The sequence below is a fragment of the Aquarana catesbeiana genome, linkage group LG07 (assembly GCF_042186555.1).
Source record: "Aquarana catesbeiana isolate 2022-GZ linkage group LG07, ASM4218655v1, whole genome shotgun sequence".
Lineage (NCBI taxonomy): Eukaryota > Metazoa > Chordata > Amphibia > Anura > Ranidae > Aquarana > Aquarana catesbeiana.
Window position 1 is genome coordinate 326,725,035 of NC_133330.1, and position 16,722 is coordinate 326,741,756.

General features: G+C 43.1%; 1 protein-coding gene across 1 annotated transcript in view; it reads right to left on the minus strand.

The window, feature by feature from the left end:
• Window positions 1–381: 381 nt before the first annotated feature.
• CACHD1 (cache domain containing 1) overlaps window positions 382–16,722 on the minus strand; it is a 232,806-nt gene continuing 216,465 nt past the window's right edge. Inside the window, exons 25-27 of the mRNA XM_073593807.1 lie at window positions 16,032–16,109; window positions 15,839–15,940; window positions 382–5,475 (exon numbers count right to left, since the gene is read on the minus strand). Coding sequence (XP_073449908.1) covers window positions 5,234–5,475; window positions 15,839–15,940; window positions 16,032–16,109 — 422 coding nt within the window. The 3' untranslated portion in view covers window positions 382–5,233. The remainder of the gene's footprint in view (window positions 5,476–15,838; window positions 15,941–16,031; window positions 16,110–16,722) is intronic.

Here is a 16,722-nt window from a genome sequence, read left to right on the forward strand (position 1 = left end):
AAACATGTCAAACTTACCTGCTATGTGCAGTTGGTTTTGCACAGAGCAGCCCGGATCCTCCTCTTCTTTTCCCTGGTGAGTGCTCCCACAGCAAACAGCTTGCTATGGGGTCACCCGAGCCGATTCCGCTGGACGGATGGGGAACGATCCCCATCCGTCTGTTTTTAGCAGACTAGATCAGATGCAGATCAGATGAAGGTAAGTATAAAGTGTCTTTTTTTTTCTTCATTAAAAATAACAAAGACTTTACATTTACTTTAATGCAGAAACTGAAAAAAAAAAAAAAGGTTTGCACACCCCTGATCTACAGGTATTCTGTATTTTATAATGAAATGTAAACTCTGCGTGTACTAAAAATAACGAACACCACATTTAAACATATCAGCTGTGTAAGGATTTATTAAAAAACCTTGCAAAATACACCAGGGGACACATAGTACATATGGCACAAGAGAATCAATGAGCTGCAATCCAATCAGATTTCTGCTTTCATCTTCTACATACAGCAGTAGGAAAAAAAAAAAAGGACCTCCTGAACGGCTGCTAGTGAATCCAGTTTTCAGAAAGGTCACACCTGTTCTGGTAATCGATAACCTTTGAAGCGTCGATATCACGTTATCCTGCAACGTAGCTCCAGCCTCCCTGAGGGTTAAGGCCAAAAATTAGGCATCGCGTATGAAATTATCTGAGAGAAAGTCTGTGTTGCGTTTACTGACCAAGCTCCGACATTCATTTCCACACTAGGAATGGGGAAAGGCGATTCGCTCCTATTGGTGCCGATGACGGGCACCGAAAAACGCATGTGATTTTACCACGGGTGCATTTTTGATGCTCCCCCCGTTTTCAATGCATTTCAATAGGGAGGTGCATTATACTGCAATGGACCAGTGAGAAGACATACATAGAATTTAAAGGGATGCATTTTTCTTGTGCTTTTTTAATGCAAAAGCACTTAAAAAACTATTAAAAAGTCGAATAGAATACATTATGTATAAAAAAAAATATATATATATCTATTTTTCAAACTGTCCATTTCAATTTTGATTTTCTGCCAAGTGCATCCTGAAATTTAGGTTTTGGTCCAAAACTTTCTTTTTGGTGTACCGCTAATTGATAATTCTCATCTGTCCATTGGGCGGCAAATCCCAAGATTGAAAAGCTGAGGTTCCATCTGCCACCCTCTTTGTCACACAGTAGGGGCGGGAGGCAAAATGCTGTCCTTTTTTTTTTTGTGATACAAAATGTCTTTGCTTCATTCTTTTGGGAAGGTTTTTCACAAGATTCCGGAGAGTGTCTGTGGGAATTTGTGCTCATTCTGTCAAAAAAAGCAAAGAAGAGGTGTGGAAGAGGTGTGCAGGCATTGTGTTAAAGGATAAGTTCACCTTTGAGAACATGTTACATGTTTCTCCCTAAAAACGAGTGGAACATGTAACACGTTCCCAATGCTGGAGCCGCTGCCCCCTCTCCCTGTGGCAGCAGTAGGGGGGAGAAGTTCCCCATACTAGCTGTCACTTTATAAAATCAGCACTGCAACGCGCGGCTCCGCCCACGAGGGCACGTCATTCATTCACACAGCTCTGTGTGCAAATGAACTACAAACCCTAACATCCTTTGCGGTTGGGAAGTGCCATGATAGTTCATTGATTCTTCCTGTCAGTGTATCGGCTTACCTGTGTACACAGATACACTGAGAGATCTGAAAAGGACCTGCATGGCACCAGCGATCTTCTGATGACTGGTGCAATGCTATACAGGCTCCGAAAGAATAAAGAATAAATGCACATTTTTTTTACCTGCAAAAAAATGTGCATTTATTTTTTTTCTAAAAGCTGAACTTATCCTTTAATTCCCTCCAACATGAGTGAGGTCTAGTGTTCTATGTTGGAAAAGACCTGGACTGCAATTCCATCATCCCCAAGGTGTTCAATAGGCAAGAGGACAGGGCCCTGTGGAAGGAGTTTGACTTCTTCCACCCCAAACTGCAACCACGTCTTTAAAAAGCTTAGGGCCAGGAGGAGGCACCCACCTTGGACACCATACTGTGGGTGGTGGAGCTGAGGTAGAAATGCTCACTCCTGCCTCTGTTTCACACAGCCATGTCCTACACTGTGCAGGACTGAGGACTGAGTTCTGCAGATTACATTGGGGGGATTGCAATTTTTTAAAAATTAGTGTTTGTTTATAATTGTGGTGCCGAATTTAAAAAAATGATTTGTAGTAAAAACATGATTTATAAGAAAAAATGGCAAATTGCAGTATAAAATTTGATATCAATCTTTTTTTTATTTTTATATAGAGGACTTTGTTCTGGCACTGGGCACAATCATGCCGAACAGAAAAGGGTCTTCCCCACACTGTTAGAAGTGCACAATTGTCTAAAATGTCTTTATATGTTGTAGCATTACCAGTACCCTTCATTGGAAACAGTCAAACATTTCTAAGTGTTGTCCTAATACTTTCGGCCATATATTGGATGTGATGGTCAGGTGTCCACAAACTTGTAGCCGTAGACCCCAAGACCCTGCGTGAAACACATTAATGACACACTTTAAAAAAAAAAGCCCTTTTATTATTTTTTTTTTTTTTTTAAATGTCTTTGGGTCAGTTAAAGTGGATGTAAACCCAATGTCATCCTTTCTAAACTCCTGCCATAGGGGTTATCTATAAGGATATACACGCATCCTGCATGTGTCTTTACCTGTCAAATGTCTCCCCTCTGTCTGTTATTAGACCCGAAAAACTGCAGATTCTGTGGGTGGGTCTGTTGTCTGGAGCTCGGTGGGTGGAGTCGTGATGTCAGTAGACTCCCCGCCCACCTCTACACTCCCCTTGTCAATATGCATTTTCTCCTGTGTATTTCTAACACTGAACTTCTGCTATGATCTCTAACATCCAGTGAAAAGACAGGAAAGTAACCACATGACTTCAGCATGCCAAATCATGCTGAGGTGTGGAACAGCCAATCCTTGCAGAGCTGCTGAAGAAAGGAGTGGGGGAGGGAATTAAAAAATAATGCATGTCTTAGGCTAGTGCACAAGATATGTAAATCACCTGTCACTCACAGCAAGGGGGAGGATTTGACAAAGTTTTTCTCAGTTTGTCAAGATTTCTCTCACTGAACAATAAAAGAGGATTGCTCAGAGATGGATTAACTCTATGTGGCAAGACTGGGCTCAAATGATAGGAAATCTTATAGTCTACAGTATGATATCCAAAAAAAAAAAAAATTTTGGGTTTACATCCACTTTAAGTTGTAAGTACCGCATGTCTCATCTGTGCCGGTCTCATAGCACAAGTCAAAGGCAGACAAAAAAAAAAAGTTATAGGTTTTGCAAAGCATCTAGCTCCACTTAAGAAGCCAATCAGCTGCTTTTTAACTTCAAAGTTGCATGTGAAATGCTAAGGCCTTGTTCACACAGGGAGATTACTTGCATTACCCGTGCAGGGCCGTGTTTCGCCTGGAAGGGGATGCACAGGCGTTGCATGCATCCCCGTGCCGGCAGACCCATAGATGTCTATATTGGGGCACAGATGACAGGATTGCTGTGTCCCAGTGGGGTAGATTTACTAAAACTGGTGCAGCTGTGCATGATAACCAATCAGCTTCTAACTTCGGCTTGCTCAATTAAGCTTTGGCAATAAAACCTGGAAGCTGATTGGTTTCTATGCAGAGTTTCACCAGATCTTGCACTCTTCAGGTTTAGTAAATAAACCCCAGTGTGACAGCCATGCGAGTGCATGCCCCCAAACGCATTTGCACCCACATGGATGCCATATTGGGACACAGTGGCTGTGTCTATTGCAGCTGCATTGTCCAATAGACATCTATGGGACTGCAGGCATGGGGCTGCATGCAACACCTGTGCATCCGCTTTCAAGCAAAACATGGCCCTGCATAGGACATATAAGTAATGGCGGCACTTCCTGCTTATAAATTAAATCAATTATTGTAAATCCATTAAAAATAGAGATTTATCAGGCAATTATTTAGCACAGCAGTATGAAACATGTTAGCTGATCTCTTGGGAGCCGGATGTGGATCGTATGTCTGTTTTTAATGAATTAACAAGAAAGCATTTTATATGCTGGAAGTGCCGCCGGGCTATCTACAGCAGCTGCCTAGGATCCCATGGGTAACCTTGTGAGTGGTGCACCCCCCCCTCCAGTTTCCTTCGATATACGTAATGGCCCCGATTGAACAAGCCTAAAAGAAAAAAAAAAGTAAAAAAACACTTGAATAGAAGGAAAACATTCCCCAGTTGTCAGGGAGGCCTGACGTCAGAATTTCTTCTAACCAGCAACACATTTCCTCTTTCAGATACTTCCATAAATGAAGCCTCCTAGTGGTTGTACTGAATAAGCAGTCTTGATTAACAGTGGTTAAAAACTAATAAAAAAAAAAAATCTAAAGTTTGGTTAAAAATACTGCAAGGAGAGTCAGCTGCACCTCGAACACACGAAGACGACTGGCACCAAACCGGTCACTGAGTTTTGTAGACTAACCCCACAACAGTTCATACGTATATACTCAAACACTAAAACAGCGTTAGAATATGCACCTTTTTTTGTCCTCGTTTTCTTTGAAGGAAATCTAAAATTCAAGATTGTTTAGCAACGCACTTCCTGTTTTAAAAAAAAAAAAAATCACCTTGCGGCAGAAGGGCTGTAAAAAAAAAAAAAAGATGCAACGATATCCTAAGTGTGCAAAGTCCTCTGTACACAGGTTAGGCTTCCTTCGATAAAGGTTTTTGTGTCCCCTCCTCTTGGTGGGTTCTATAGTTCCAAAAGGGTGGAATATTTCATCCTCTATAAGTCCTTGAGAAATTAAATAAATAGTACAAAAATAATCCTTTTCGTAAAAAGTGAGATGCATTTCATTTTCTTTTTTTTTTTTTTTAGGAAACTATTAACAATTCTACTCATTATGAGTACAGTCTTTTTTTTTCTTTTTTTTACTTTTTTCTAAACAAATATCGTCTGTTTTAGTTTTTTTCCAGCTTAATAAAAAAAAAGAAAGTCCTAGACCCCTCTTTAGTTGCAGTAGAGACCCTCTAGCATTCATGGTGATTTAAGAATTTTCTTTTGAAATACTAGATTTGGCAGGGCCAACACCCATTCTGAAGTTCCACACAAAACTGCAACTGTTTGCAGGAAATGCCTGGGGTAAAAAAAAAAAGGCAGTTATGGCACATAGGGTCTGTGATTGGCTGGCGCCTAAACGGTCCAAAGTTTATCAGCATTCAGCGTCCACAGAATGCACAGTGACAGCAGCCTGTAGATGGTGGCTGTGGTGGAGAGACGGGTGATGCAGTCTGTAATGGTGGTGAAATTTGTGGCTCAAGAGAGCTGCAGTCTGCGGAGGGGTGTCCGGTTCTAGATCTTCGTCATGGTTCCCAACATCCACCCCCGCCGACAGGGGGTCATTATTGCATGGTGGATTTTCACTGTCTTCCTGTGGACTCATCGTACTGTAACCTGTAAAATAGGAATACATTTAAAACCCGGTTGAAGGCTTACACCTTTTTACAATGATGTACAAATGATGTTCTACGGGTTTGTAATGGTTTTGCTTAGAGATAGTAACAGCCACAGAGTAACAGCCACTCCCCTTAGTGCCTGTATCCTCATGTTTGCAGAGCTGAGTAACAGCCACTCCTTAATGCCTGTATCCTCATGTTTGCAGAGCTGAATAACAGCCACTCCCCTTAGCGCCTGTATCCTAATAAGAAATTATAAACTGCGCTAGACGTTCAGTTACTTTAAATAAATATCCTGAAATAAATTCAAATCAAAAAGTCCAAATTATTCTTCAAGCGAAAGCACGTCGGATCACCAAAATGCTTCAATGTACACAGAATTGATTAACAGTCCAACTGAAGAATCCAAGCACTATAGTAATAAGTTGCCCTTACCTTACCTTGCCCTTATTGAACGTCTAGCACAGTTTATAATTTATTATTGATTTTTTGTGTTGTCACACTGTTTACTGCTGCTTTATTTTTTGGTGTATTTTTTCCAGCGCGGCATTTTTATTGCCTGTATCCTAATGTTTGCAGAGCTGAATAACAGCCACTCCCCTTAGTGCCTATATCCTTATGTTTGCAGAGCTGAGTAACAGCCACTCCCCTTAGTGCCTGTAACCTCATGTTTGCAGGGCTGAATAATAGCCACTCCCCTAAGCGCCTGTATCCTCATGTTTGCAGAGCTGAGTAACAGCCAATCCCCTTAGTGACTGTAACCTCATGTTTGCGGAACTGAATAACAGCCACTCCCCTTAGTGCCTATATCCTCATGTTTGCAGAGCTGAATAACAGCCACTCCCCTTAGTGTCTATATCCTCATGTTTGCAGAGCTGAATAACAGCCACTCCCCTTAGTGCCTATATCCTCATGTTTGCAGAGCAGAGTAACAGCCACTCTCCTTAGTGCCTTTATCCTCATGTTTGCAGAGCTGAGTAACAGCCACTCCCCCTTAGTGCCTATATCCTCATGTTTGCAGAGCTGAATAACAGCCACTCCCCCTTAGTGCCTATATCCTCGTGTTTGCAGAGCTGAGTAACAGCCACTCCCCTCAGCACCTCTGTCCTCACACAGATTTGCGTCGCAGAGAAGGGGCCATGTCAGAAGACTACTGAGAGCACTGGGTCTAACTCTGGTGACTACTAGATGGCTCAGTCCTATTTAGACACCTTGTTTAGCTGCTGTAACAGGAAAGTCCATAAAAACACAAATTTTTAGCACATTTGACTGCAAATCTATTTTTGCGACACTGACTGGGCTTTAAATGGGTTGCATGAAAAACTACTTTAAAAGTGGATTAGAATCCGAGTAAAAAAAAAAAAATAAATTTATTGCAGCTTCCCAGTCCTTAGATGTGGTGATGTATTTATTTCCTTTTTTTAGGCTTTTTACCTTTATTTTAACCTGCTTATACTACTCGTAACTCACTTCCCATTCTAAGGTGACAACGCTTACTGACTATACTGTATTTGTGGAGAATCAGTGTCACCATAGTCTGCTCTCATGATTGGTATTAATTGTACTACAAACACCACCCCTCTCATCTCCATAACACAAGAGTGTAGTGTTCTGAAGGTTCCAAAAGATAGATTCCAAAAGAAGTCACAAAAGAAAAGCTGATTGAAGTGGTATTAAACTCCTTTGTTTATGTTGTACCTACAGGTAAGCCTATAATAAGTACAAACAAGGCCAAGGATAAATCCAAGGGAAAAACTCAAGCTTAACTTGCCACCAGCCTGGTATCTGGTGCCACAGATACCAGGGTGCCTTGACGAGGATCTGTGGCTTACGCATGCATTTGCAAATGTGTGCAGACTAAACCCCTGCTTTTAACGCATACTGTTACAGGTTATTTGGTTGTCTGCGGGCTGGTGGCAAGTTAAGCTTGTTTTCTCCCTTGGATTTATCCTTTGGCCTTGTTTGTACCTGTTGTTAGCCTTCCAATGCTTCTTACAGCGATAGCCAGCTAAAGATGGGAGCAAGTGGCGTCTTTTTTGTCAGCCTATAATAAGGCCTACCTGTAGGTACTGTAAATATCTCCTAAATGTGCACCATTTAGGAGATATTAATTTGTGTAGCAGCTGGTAACGTCACTGATGCATGGGCACTGCGCTCTCAATGGACTGCATGCTGTCCACTGAAAGAGCTGTGCTGCAGCCGTGGTTCCCGCCCAAATGCATGTGAGTGACGTCAATGTGGCTCGGCCATTCAGATGGCTGGAGCCCACAAACCCTGCAAGGAAGACCAGGTGAAGATGTAAGCCTTGTCAACGTTGACAGCTCAGTGCTGGAGGGCTTCGTTAAAAAGTAAGTATCTCATAATGTGCTAGTACGTGATGCAGTAGACGTTGCCTTGTAAGAGTAAAATGCTTTTTTTTTTTGGTCTGATAGTTTACAATTTTAGTTCAGTGCATTGGAAGTTACAAGGACACTGGATATCTGAGATATCATGTTGCCCTGTACAAATCATTAGTAAGACCTCATCTGGAATATGTGAGTTCAGTTTTGGGCTCCAGTTCTCAAAAAGGATATCGGGGAACTGGAGAAAGTGCAGAGAGGCAACCAAACTGATAAGAGGCATGGAGGAGCTCAGCTACGAGGATAGAATAGAGGAAATGAATGTACTAGAAGGGGGGGGGGGGTGTATGATCACCATGTATAAATACTTAAGTGGTCCATATAGTGAACTTGGTGTTGAGTTATTCACTTTCAGCTCACCACAGAGGACAAGGGGGCATCTTCACAGCTGGAGGAAAAGAGATGTAACCTCCACATATGGAAAAAAATCTTCACAGTGAGAGCTGTAAAAATGTGGAATAGACTCCCTTAAGAACCTAGTTTTGGCCAGCTCTGTAGATTGTTTAAAAAAAAAAAAAAAAAAAGGCCTTTTTCTTTCCTAAATTCACAAAATATAACTGGATACGAATATGTATAGGTAAAGTTGATCCATGGAATATCCAATTGCCTCTTGGGAGGATCAAGAAGGATTTTTTTCTCCCCTCGCTGGAGAAAATTGGATCATGCTTTGCTGGGGTTTTTTTTTGGCTCCCTCAGGATCATCTGTGGGTATAGGATAATGTATATGGGTTTGGGTGTTTTTCTCTCTCTGTGGGTTGAACTAGATGGGCTTGTGTCTTTTTACAACCAGACTAACTATGCAAGCTGTAATATATTACTTTTTGGTTTGGTTTGAATAAACATAGAGGCATTAGACATTAAAGTCTCTTTAACAAAATGTTTTTATCAGCAGGAGGATTCCCCCATCCCCATCAATTGGATGGGGGAATCAAGTCCATTTTTTTTCATTCACGCCGCTGGTTAACTACTTCAATACTGGGCACTTACACCCCCTTCCTGCCCAAGCCAATCTTCAGCTTTCAGAGCTGTCGCTGTTTGAATGACAATTGCGCGGTCATGCTACACTGTACCCGAACAGAATTTTTATCATTTTGTTCCCACAAATAGAGCTTTGTTTTGGTGGTATTTGATCACCCCTGCGGTTTTTATTTTTTGCTAAACAAATAAAAAAATACCTAAAATTTTGAAAAAAAAATATTTTTTCTTTTCGGTTATAAAAATTTTGTAAATAAGTAAGTTTTCTCCTTCACTGATGGGCACTGATGGGCATTGATAGGAACAACTGATGGGCATTGATAGATGGCATTGATAGGCATCACTGATGGCACTGGCAGTCATTGGGGATGGGCACTGATTGGCATTTCCCTGGTGGTCTAGGGTGGCATACCTGGTGGTCCAGTGTGGTGGCCATGCCTGGTGGTCCTGGGTGGGATCCGAGGGGGGCTGTGCTGATAAACAATCAGCACAGACCCCCCCCTCTGTCAGGAGAGCAGCCGATCGGCTCTCCTCTACTCGCGTCTGTCTGAGGAAAAGCTGATCAATGGGTCTTCCTGTTTACATCGTGATCAGACATGATTGGACGCGACTGATCACGAGATAAAGAGCCTCCGTCAGAGGCTCTTTACCGAGATCGGTGTATCGGTGTGTCAGACTGACACACTACACCACCGAACGCCTCGATGCGCGCCACCAGGGAGGCGTGCGAGAGCGGTCATTCTGGAGGGCCGTCTTTTGACGTCCTGGTGGGCGGATAGTGGTTAAATAAGAAAAAAAAAACAAATGACTCATCTATGGGCTTGTCCTAGCCTATTCTACAAGTAGCCCAGATTACCAGCCAGTGCCTGTAGCTCTACAAAGAAAAAAAAAGACCAAAAGTTTAAATACTGTTCTAATACACATTCACTGCTAAATGAACATCAAATGACTTAAACCTACCATGATCGGGGGGCGTGGCCGGATGTGATCAAGGCAACAAGCGTTTCTTAGAGGCTCCGCTTATCCTGAGAAAATCCGTCTATTTGGAGCATTCCTTTTGCTAATCCAACCTGATTATCGGGTGGGGGAAGCAGGCAGGAACAAAAAGATGCCTTCCGCGTCCGCAAAGAAGCAGCAGAAAGCCGAATACGATCAACGCCATACCCGCTTTAAGAAGGACGGAACGAAAGACCCCGCCCCCGCCATCTTGCCAGCACGGACCTCGGCAAAGCGCGCCACGCTGACTTCAGGAAAGATGGCGTCGGAAAGAGAAGCTGCGGAGATGGAACTCACTGAGGACCAAACGGAGGAGTCTCAGGGGGCTGTGGACACAGATGCCATAATCCGGCCGATCCTAGAAGCCATAAACACCAGTAAGTCGGAACTTATGGGAAGGATAGACCACCTATCCTCTGAATGTACCTTAATAAGGCATGATCTAGACAAGATCCGGGGGCGGCTCACCACGGTGGAAACAAGGGTCTCTGATGTGGAAGATGTCACACACTCTCAGGGGGCAAACATAGCTGAACTGAAGGATATGGTGCTCTCCTTGCAGCGTAGAGCCATAGATGCAGAAGACCGGCAGAGGAGGAATAATATTAGAGTGGTAGGCCTACCTGAAGGGGCAGAAGGAGACAAGCCTGTTCTATTTGCTGAAAGTTTTTTCAAACAACTCCTGTCACTGAGAGATTTACCCCCCACCTATGTGGTTGAGAGAGCACATAGAGTACCAACAGGACGCAGACCGCCGGGAGCATACCCTAGACCCCTGTTGGTTCGGTTTCTGAACTATAGAGACCGGGATATGATTTTAGCCAAGTCCAGACAAGTTCCAGAGCTGAAATATGAAAATGCAAGAGTGATGTTCTTTCCGGATTTTTCGGCGGCCACACAGCAACAACGCAGATCTTTCAATGACATACGCAAAAGATTGAGAGACAAAGAGATCCAATACAGTATGTTATACCCGAGCAAGCTCAGGATCCAACATAAGGGAAGCGTGAAATTCTTTGAAGATCCTGGAGAGGCCAGTGAATGGCTAGACAAGGAACTCTCCTAATCATACAGAGAACTGAATTCAATCCTACCTGAACTGCAAGTTGCACCTGTTGTGCGTTATTTTGTGGCACGAGTTATCACCCTAACTATCCAGCAAACTGGGTAATACAGAGCAAGATGAATAACAAACATCCCGGCATATATGATGACAGATCCCAAAGGTATATTTTCTTACCCTGGAGTCCCTCTAAGGTGAGCCTAGATCCAGCCTGATAAAAGACCTGTGGGACAAACATCACGAGGTGAACAAGGACCGAATGCTGGTGTGACGGAGAAATCTGGGGAAACAGCCTATGTTAACCGCCATTATTCACTGAAGGAGGATGATACCAAGGAAGATCTCTACATTGCTGTAAGGAAGGAAGGCTCTGTCCTCACCTTATGCTGAGGTACTTTAATTTTTTTTGTATGCTAAAGTTATTTTTCTATTTTTATTTTGCTTTTTTGGATGCTCCAAAATTCTCTTGAAAGGGAGCGAAGAGGAAACAGGAAGATCAGTCACAGAGTTGCAGAACTGTCGATCGCAACGACCAGATTCCACAAGAAGTTTTTCTGTTGTTTTTTTGGGATGAAGCTACACACCAGAACTGTTTTTGAGTTCAGATGGGGACTTTTTTCTGGTATAATAGCAGGGGGGGAAGGTTTTTCTGTCACAGCCCAAGGGTATGAGTTGTCAAAATGGTATAGAGAGCTCTTGATGTTTACGAGTATGAAAGCACCGTTGGGGGGAGAAGTTTGGGTCCCCTGATGTTCCCCAAGATTAGATCTGTGCAGAGAGAAAAATATGACAGATAAAATTAATATTGTGTCCTGGAACGTCAGGGGACTCAACAACAAGTTCAAGAGGGCCTCAGTCTTTCAGTACTTGAAACATCACAGACCTCACATAGTGGTTCTACAAGAAACCCACCTAGAGGGTAGTAAAGTGTTGGCCTTACGCAAAAGGTGGATCCAAAGAGCGGTTCACTCCACATATTCCACGTTTGCGAGAGGGGTGTCAATTCTCATTAGCAGATCTATTTCTTGTACCATTCACCATATAGTTACTGATCCAGGGGGCAGGTACGCAGCAGTGATTATAGACATTTTCAACAGTCAAATGTTGTTGATAGCGGTATATGTACCTCCACCCTTCCAGGTTCAAATTCTCTATGACATGGTAACAAGACTGGCACAATTTTTGCACCTGCCCATGGTGGTGTTGGGGGATTTCAATGCTGTGCTAGATGCGGCCTTGGACTCCTCCAACCCAAGCAGGGCAAGCTCGGGGGACCTAAAGAGTTGGGCCTCCACAGTCGGAGTGGAGGAGTTGTGGCGATGGAAACATCCAGCAGATAGATGTTTTTCCCACATATCAACAGCACATGGTTCCTCAGCGAGAATAGACTTGGCTTTTGGTAACAACATCATGTTACAGTATGTGTCTAGTATAGAATACCTGGCTGGGGGCCTGTCGGATCACAACCCCCTCCTTCTCACCATGACCGTTAAGCGGGGGGGAGGAGGGGGGTCCTGGCGCCTGTCTCCCGAGTGGTTGCAAAACGAACAGGTCGCGGCTCAGCTGGAGGAGGTGACAAAAAACTATTGGCAATCCAATGTTGATACGGCAGAGCCTCCAGTGGTTTGGGATGCCTTTAAGGCGGTAGTCAGGGGGGAATCCATATCGGCTATCAAGACGGCCAGGGTAAACGAAAATGAGGAATATAATAATATACAACAGGAAGAGAATGACAGGGCCAGGGCTTATGCGGAAACCCCTTCAAAAGAATTGTATGAATCCCTACTAGAGGTCAGAAGACGTCTGTCATTGCAGGTTAAAGGTCAGACAAAAATAGAGGAAACTCAAAGGGCACATAAAATTTTTGCAGAGGGAGACAAAAATGGCAAGCTCCTGGCCATGCTAGTGGCGGATTACTCTCCGCTGGCTCACATTCCGGTTATTAAAGATAGGAATGGGATATTGGTCGGTGATCCGGTACTTATTATGCAGGAGTTTGTGGATTTTTTTTCATCGCTGTATTCTCCCACTCCTCCATATGACAGAGAGGAGTTGGACAATGTAATGCGAAACCTACCGATACCCAGTTTATCGGAGGAGGACTGCAATATATTGGAGGCCAAAATAACAATAAAGGAAATAGAGGCTGCAATGTGTGCATTCCCTCCCAATAAGGCACCGGGACCGGATGGTATACCCGCAGACTTCTATAGGGCGAACATTGAACAACTAGCCAATAGGTTCAATTGGTTATTGGAACATTGTCTGGAGCACTCCTCCTTACCTGACTCTATGATGGAAGCATATATGATTCTCCTGCCAAAACCTGGGAAAGACCTGACAGAATGCGCATCGTACCGCCCTATCGCCCTACTAAATACCGACTTAAAAATTTTAACCAAAGTCCTAGCAACGAGATTGGCCCAGGTTATACAGACTATAGTTAATATAGATCAAACAGGCTTCATGCCAGGAAAATCGACAGACACAAATCTTAGAAGACTGTTTACTCATTTACAACTCCCCCCCACAGACTCTGAATCTAAAATAATAGTATCCCTTGATATAGCTAAGGCCTTCGATTCGGTAGATTGGCACTTTATGAGTAAGGTATTGGAGGTCATGGGATTTGGACCGCAATTTAGGAAGTGGGTCTCACTGCTCTATAGTAACCCCAAGGTGGCGATCCGCATGGGCGGGAGAGTGTCTCCGTTTTTTGAGATAGGAAGGGGCACAAGGCAGGGGTGCCCTCTGTCCCCCTTCCTTTTTGCCCTAGTAATAGAACCATTGGCCATTGCCTTGAGGGTATCCGGGAGGGTACAGGATATCAAAGTAGGCACTATCCACGAAACAGTTGCACTTTACGCGGATGATATGCTCTTGTTTCTATCAGACCCGAAAAACTCATTACCAGTAGTATTGGAAATCTTGGACGATTTTGCCAGGTTTTCCGGGCTACAAGTGAACTGGAACAAGTCTTCAATACTCCCTTTAGATGATAGAGCAAGGAATGGGGTTGACCCGGATCTGCCACTACAATGGGTAACTACTATGAAATATCTGGGGGTAAAGATCACAGCAAAAATAGATGATTACATCTCCCTTAATATTCTCCCACTGATAGCATTTCTCAAACAAAGGACACAGGCATGGTCCAGACTTCCACTGTCCTTGATAGGCAGGATCAGCCTACTCAAAATGAAGGTCCTGCCTGTGATTTTATATTTTTTGAGACATGCTCCAGTGTGGATCCCAAAATCCTTTTTTCGTCAACTGGACGGCATTGTGAGCTCCTTTTTATGGGCTCCAAAGCCGCCCAGGATTGGGATTAAGGTACTCCAGGAACCAGGAGGCGGGGGGGGTCTGGCTCTGCCGGATTGGCACAAGTACTATCTGGCAGGGCAGATGGTTTTTGCTCGTAGATGGCTGACCATGGATGAAGGGGATGCAGCTACGGTGTTGGAAGCTGCACACCTTGGGGCTTATGAAAGCCTGCGTATGGCACTATTTAGGGGGCTTAAGTCTGAGTTGCCACTGACTACAACCATGAAGGCCACGATAAAAGCTTGGGAGATGGCGGTTCATTTGGCATCCCCGAGCTTTCTGGGCCATTCACCCACAACTCCGCTGTGGATGAATCCTATGCTACAGCACTTCTATAATTTACCTGATCCCATGATATGGGCAATTAAAGGGATTAAGACACTAGGTGACATAACAGCCCTCGGCGATCTTCTGACATTTCCCCAGCTAAAGGCAAGACACAACTTGGAAAATGCCTATCTATTCCGTTACTTACAACTTCGGCATGCTTATCAGTCACAATTCAAGGTCCGTAAAGTAGAATCTTTTCCGTCCACTCTTGAGTCAATGTTATCGGAGGAGGCTCTGGACAAACCCCTCTCCAAATCTTATAAAGAATTTTTCAAAACTACACCAAAAGCTGTAGCAAAGACCAGAAGTAAATGGGAAATGGAAGTCCCTGAGCTTCAGGGAGAGGACTGGGAGGAAGTATGGGATCAACCGTTTAAACATCTGGTGTCAGCCAGGGATAGGTTGATTCAATTCAAATTCCTTCACAGGAGTTACTATACTCCGGCAAGATTAAGAAAGATTTTTGGACAGGCATCGGATGAGTGCTGGAGATGCACCTTCTCCCCGGCTGATGCTAGCCACATTTTCTGGGACTGTCCACTAATAAAAGGATATTGGGGGGAGGTCCTTTCATGTATTTCGGACCTTCTCGCAATACCTATTCCATTAAACATCAAGGTGTGTCTGTTGGGTTTAGTACAGGAGGTGGTACAGACCAGAGCATTAAGAACATTACTTACTATCCTGCTCTTCTACGCAAAAAAGGCCATCCTACTAAAATGGAAAGATTCTCAAGCACCAAATGTCGCTTTTTGGAAGAAGTTGGTAAATAATATGATGCCCTTTTACAAATATACATATCAAGCTAGAGGATGTAAAAATAAATTTGTCAAGGTATGGCAGGCATGGTATGGAGATGAGAGTACAATAGGGTGAACGTATGATTATACTGTCTAAATGAGGGCTGGCTGATGGTAAATTATTGTTAAGAGGAAACATTATTCAAAACAGGAATAAGTGAAAATAAATAGAAGATGATGGACTGGGGGAAATATAATATAATGTGTAAACAACTCTGACTCGGCGGTGTAATAACTTCATGCCATAAGAGACTTAGAAATACTTGATTACCATTAATAGAATTGGGCTGTGACAGGGGGGGGGGGGGGGGGGAGGTACTCAGGGAGGGAGGGGGGGGAGGGAGTTAAGGGTAAGAGGTATTGCTGGGCCCTGCGTGGTCAAATCTGGGCCCTGCCATGTTGGCGGCCCAGTAGTTACTGTATAAATGAAAATTTCAATAAAAAGAATTTAAAAAAAAAAAAAAAAAAACCTACCATGATCACTTTCTGTACCCGATCGTCCCCAGTATCGCCGACGTCTCTCTGGACTATGTGCATGGCGTTCAATTACTGCTGCTATAAATCTTGTGTTACTGACTGCAAAAAAAAAAATAAAACAACAGCCATTATTATATTGCTGTATAAGGCCTGCATCCTTGTTAAAACAACAATATATATATGCACTTACTGATTCCACGGTCCTCATGGCTGTCCTCATCTCGCTCATCGCGATCATTTTCCAGGTTAGACATTCGTACAGACATTTCTGTGAAGGAGTAAATATCATTCCAAGATATTATGCTCATTAACCACTTGAAGGCCAGGCTTTTTCTGGCACTTTTTTTTTACAAGTTTAAATCAGTATTTTTTTTTGCTAGAAAATTACTTATAACCCCCAAACATTATACATTTTTTTTTTTAAGCAGAGACCCTAGGGAATAAAAAGGCAATTGTTGCAGTTTTTTATGTCACATGGTATATGAGCATCGTTATTTTAAGCGCAATTTTTTAGGAAAAAAATAAAACAGTACTTAAAAATCTCCATAGGTTTTAAATGCCTTTATAGGTTACCTATTTAGAGTTACAGAGGTCGTCTGGCGCTAGAATTATTGCTCTCGCTCTAACGTTCACGGCGATACTTCACATGTGAGGTGATCATCGTTTACGCGACTTATGTATGCATTCACTTCTGCGCACAAGCACAGAGGGATGGGGGCGCTTTAAATAGTTTTATTTTCCTTATTTTACCTTTTTTCTTTATCACTTTTATTCCTATTACAAGGAATTTAAACACCTCTTGTAACAGAAATAAGGATGATAGGGCCTCTTTATGGAGAGATCTGGGGACAAAAAGCTCTCAAATATCTTTTTTTTATCTT